At 37.4% G+C, this 4,400-nt stretch overlaps 1 protein-coding gene across 1 annotated transcript; it reads right to left on the bottom strand.

The window, feature by feature from the left end:
- Positions 1–1,029: 1,029 nt before the first annotated feature.
- LOC108787733 (phthioceranic/hydroxyphthioceranic acid synthase-like) lies at positions 1,030–3,361 on the bottom strand. The gene is made up of 3 exons (XM_018557354.1): positions 3,306–3,361; positions 1,658–2,445; positions 1,030–1,589 (listed from the first exon to the last, which is right to left on the bottom strand). Exons 1-3 carry the CDS (start codon positions 3,359–3,361, stop codon positions 1,030–1,032), a joined length of 1,404 nt encoding a protein of 467 aa, XP_018412856.1.
- Positions 3,362–4,400: the final 1,039 nt, after the last annotated feature.

Here is a 4,400-nt window from a genome sequence, read left to right as displayed (position 1 = left end):
CTCAACATTCGGGGCAGGGGATAAGTCCTGATATACATGTAAGCAATAGGATTTACATATATATCCGTACTGCAGGACTTCAGCCAGCCCCATTTCTACAGGCTGGCTGCAAGCAGCTGTGTATATCAAAAAAAGGGGGAAAGAGAAAGAAAGGGGCTTTGTGGTGACCACTGGAGAATAGCAGGGAATTGATCCAATAATAAAGTCAATTGATTCATATATATATAATAAAATTCCATTTTTAATATACTCAATTCATAATGTCTATACATATAAATATGCTAAAATTCATCCATATAAAAAACCATAAATAGATGTGTACAACATAAATAACCTCCCTGGAACCCACACAGAAACCATGATTATAAATTCATATATTGGTCATTGCCCTCATTGTATTCATATCTTATTTGCATGATTAATTGTACATAATTGTTCTATATATCATTAGTTCAGCCATGATTCTGTGCTTGCTCCAGTCTTCAACGCGTTTCGCCGAGGCTTCGTCAGGAAGATTTGGAGAGGTTAACCTATAGTATTTGTATGGGTATGAGAATCAATTTGCAATAGTCTACATGATATTAGATATATCAGAATCATTTATGGTTCCTAATTTTTGTATTACAATTGCAAGCAGCTGTGCACCACACCTGTGACTCCCAGGTAGACAAATATGCCCAAACTGTACCCTGTAAAGCTATTTACAGGTGTGTGCAAGAGGTCTTAATTTTTTTGTACATACAGCAACATTGAGTCTTCTGTCTGTGCGATCATAATTGCATTTGTAAATATAGAAAAAATAAACTCAAATATAATGTTTTCACATGAACAGATAAACATAGGTCTTCTAAGAATACAAAGTGCCTTACTGTTTTTTTTTTTTTATTGTAGGGATTTTCCTGGGTAACTTATTCAGCTTAGTATATTTCATATTTGTGGCTTCATTCAGTTCTGCCAATTCTAAGTATATCTAAAGCCCAAACTTCTTTTTGGTTTTGCATAGAATAAGGAATGAATAAATGAATGTTTTTACAGCTTTGTGTCCAGTATTATTTTCTCCGTCAACTTTTCTTCATCTGAAGAGTTTTCTTTAATCCATGAGCCCACATCTAAAATGGTTGTGTTGGGATCCAGTAGTTTGACAACAGAAACATTTACTCCTTTCTCTTCAAAGACACGTTGCTGTAATGTCATTGCCAACATAGAGTCAATTCCTAAAGAAATCATAAGGCTACTCATTGTGATGTCACCTAAAGTTACACTTGTGAGTTCACTTACTAGTGACAAAATGTATTCCTCTGATTTCTGTGTATTAACTTTGGATCGCTTTATTTGGTTTTTGTCATCCAAATTGTTCACATATTCATTCACCAAACTGAACAATCTCCTCTTCATACCTGGGATGCGTGAAGCCAGGCTGTCATATATCAATTTAAAATCAAACTTGACTATTGCCTGCTGAGTATTGTTTAGTAAGAGACATTTCTTCAGGTATTCATGAATTTCTGGTACACTTAACAGAAGTAGTCCTCTTGCTTGCAAAATGTTACGAACCTGTGGTTGATCCAATAACACCCCAATATTCAGAGCTCCCCAATTAATTGATTGGGCAGGATGCTTGCAAAATGTTAACGACCTGTGGTTGATCCAATAACACCCCCAATATTCAGAGCTCCCCAATTAATTGATTGGGCAGGAAGACCAAGATTTCTTCTGTATTGGCAGAAAATGTCCAGAAAGGAGTTGGCAGCAGCATAATTAGCTTGTCCGTAGTTTCCAAGAAAGGAAGCAACAGATGAATAACATACAAAATAATCCAGTTTTTGGTTTAATGTGGCACAGTGGAGATTGACAGCACCATTAACTTTTGGGCTCAGGACCTTCTCAAAGAGTGACAAATTTAAATTCTCCAAGATGCCATCATGCAGAACAACAGCACTGTGAAAGACACCTTTGATTGGAATATTTGGGAAGATCTTTTGTATTGAATCAATAGCTTTCTTCACATCAGCATAATGGCCTATATCACATGATATTGTTATTATCTTAGTGTTCTCTTTTTCACTCATTGCTTTGGCTATTTGTTGTTTCATTTCAGTATTTGGGTTTCTTCTTGAGAGAATCACAATGTGGCCACCTCCATTGTTTAGAATAAATTTGACTGTTTCAAATCCCAAGCCAGTCAGTCCACCTGCCACAATGTAAACAGCATTGTGCCTAAAAAGAACGGCATCAGAGACAGACATTGGTATCTTTGCAATTGTGTTTTTGTCTAACTCAATGAGCGGTAAGGATTGTGCTAGAAAGTAGCTGGACACCATATTGTTCAGATTGGATTTGCTGTTAGAAGGCTGAATTATGGATTTTGGAAGGATGAGAGAAATGTCTGACAACAGTGATCGAAGCCATTTGTAGATAGCCTTAGCATACTTTTGTAGGTATGCTCTTTGGAAAACAGTTGCAAGGTCTAGTATGTGTATGTGAATGTTATGTCTGCAGTTGATTGCTAAACTATGGAAATGTGTAGATTTTTTCCGGTCACATATGATTACCACATCTTTAAGTTGGGAAAGCTGGGCAAGGTCTTCTCCTGAGATTACTTCTGATGTAGGAAGTATAATCATGGCACTGCACTGTTTGCCATTAGCTGTACTTCCTGGAGATATTGTGGTTTCCCACCCTCTTTGTTTTGCTGCCTTTGATAAAATTTTACTCAAAACTGACTTTTCTTCTGTTGTTACAATTGTCAGTTTAGATTTGTTTTTTGCACCTGGTAGTCGGTTATGTAAAATTTCCCAGGCTAAGACAAATAGCGAAACAAAAGGTGATTCTCTTAGCACTGGAAACGTCTTAATTAAACAGCAAACACTCTCTGGCAGCCTCACTGTGGAATTTGCAACTGTTGGATAACATGAAGCAACTCTATCCCCAACTTGAATTTTGCGGACATCTTTTCCAACGGCTGTTACAGTTCCTGCAAAATCCAGAGCAACTAACTTATGTTTATCAGAAGCCACACCATTCCAGTACAATGTGTTTCCATATTGCCAGCTAGAAAGACTGACTGGAAAATAGTCTTCAGTGTGGGCACCTATTTTGTCCATTCTAATCTCTACATCTTTGCTTGAGAGCTCATTGAATTCAAAATTATTTAGTTCAGCAGAAAGATCAGTCAAAGCATGAATTTCTGAAGTGCACAATGTAAAATTGTCTGACTTCTCTAAGGGTGCTGATAGTTGTGTATCGTTTTCAGTGTCTGTGTATACAATTTCACCTGTGTAAATACAGCCTTCTTTTATCCTTACCTCTGGATGATCAATTGGTTTGTAATGAAGGAGAACTTGACAGAGTGCTTCCACATCTTGAGGACTTGAAGAGCCGATATCGATCAGCTGAAAGGTAATGTTAGGCAATTCAAGAGTGCAAGCTCTTGTCATCCCAACAAAAACAAAACCAGGATTAATGTGATTTACGGTGCTTTCTGTTGTTCTGAATGTGACTGTCTTGATACATGCTTTAGAGCCTTTCTGTCTTACTGCCAAAATCAACTGTTGGTAGACCTCACAGCATTTTGCTAGATATTGTGTGGGATTATTTGGAATTGTATCACTGAGTCTATGGATCCCCCACATAAATACAACATCTTTAGACTCACTGCTGAGTAGTTTGTGTACCTGGATGTCTGAATCCCAGCTGCTAAAGTTAATGTAGCTCACTTCCTCATGTAGGTAGGCTGATAATTGCTGACTTACTCCTGAGTTATCTGCATATATCAGCATGCTCGGCTTCTCATTTGATGCATTCTTCAGGCTTGGTGTCTCCGTCCACTTAATATGAAAAAAGTGGTTTGCTTGTGTTCTCACCGCTTGTTTCATGATTGCCATCCTGGCATTTTCTATCTCTGCTAACACTAAACCATTGTTATCAGCAAAACATCCACAGACTTCAGTGTAACTTTCTGTGATTCTTATTACTTTAATGTAGATCACCATTTCTTCTTGAAGAGGTTGGAGAATCCTCAAGCTTCCTATAGAAGATGGAAAAATTGCTGCAGGTTCTTTTTTTCTAGAACCAACCACACAACCAACCATTTGAAGGAAACAGTCTAAAATCACTGGATGCATGTGGTATTCATACATTGTTTCTTTGATTTCTCCAATTGTAATCTTGGCAATCCCTTCATTCAGCTCTTCCCCATAGTGAACATCACACAGCTGTCTGTAGACTTTTCCATACTCAAATCCAAAGGTGGATAGTAATGCATAGACATCATCCTTTTTTAAAACAGTTTGACATCTCTTGACAATATGCTGAATGTAAATTCTTTTGTCACTGTCTATTCCACTGTTGTTTTGTGTCACATGCCCAGTTGCATAAACATGAGATGTCAGAATTTCAAA

The sequence above is a fragment of the Nanorana parkeri genome, unplaced genomic scaffold (assembly GCF_000935625.1).
Source record: "Nanorana parkeri isolate BGI_ZX_2015 unplaced genomic scaffold, ASM93562v1 scaffold281, whole genome shotgun sequence".
In the NCBI taxonomy this organism is placed as follows: Eukaryota; Metazoa; Chordata; class Amphibia; order Anura; family Dicroglossidae; genus Nanorana; species Nanorana parkeri.
The sequence above is the reverse complement of the archived record's forward strand: the minus strand, read 5'-3'. Positions and strand labels throughout refer to the sequence as shown.

What these genes read in the sequence shown, in the direction of transcription:
- LOC108787733 (XM_018557354.1), bottom strand. Translation starts at nt 3,361, where the DNA reads ATGTGGAAGCACTCTGTCAAGTTCTCCTTCATTACAAACCAATTGATC. An exon ending in AACCAATTGATCATCCAGAG is followed by an intron (nt 2,446 to 3,305) that starts GTAAGGATAAAA and finishes TGTTTTCCAAAG; the next exon opens with AGCATACCTACAAAAGTATG. An exon ending in GGGAGCTCTGAATATTGGGG is followed by an intron (nt 1,590 to 1,657) that starts GTGTTATTGGAT and finishes TTAATTGGGGAG; the next exon opens with CTCTGAATATTGGGGTGTTA.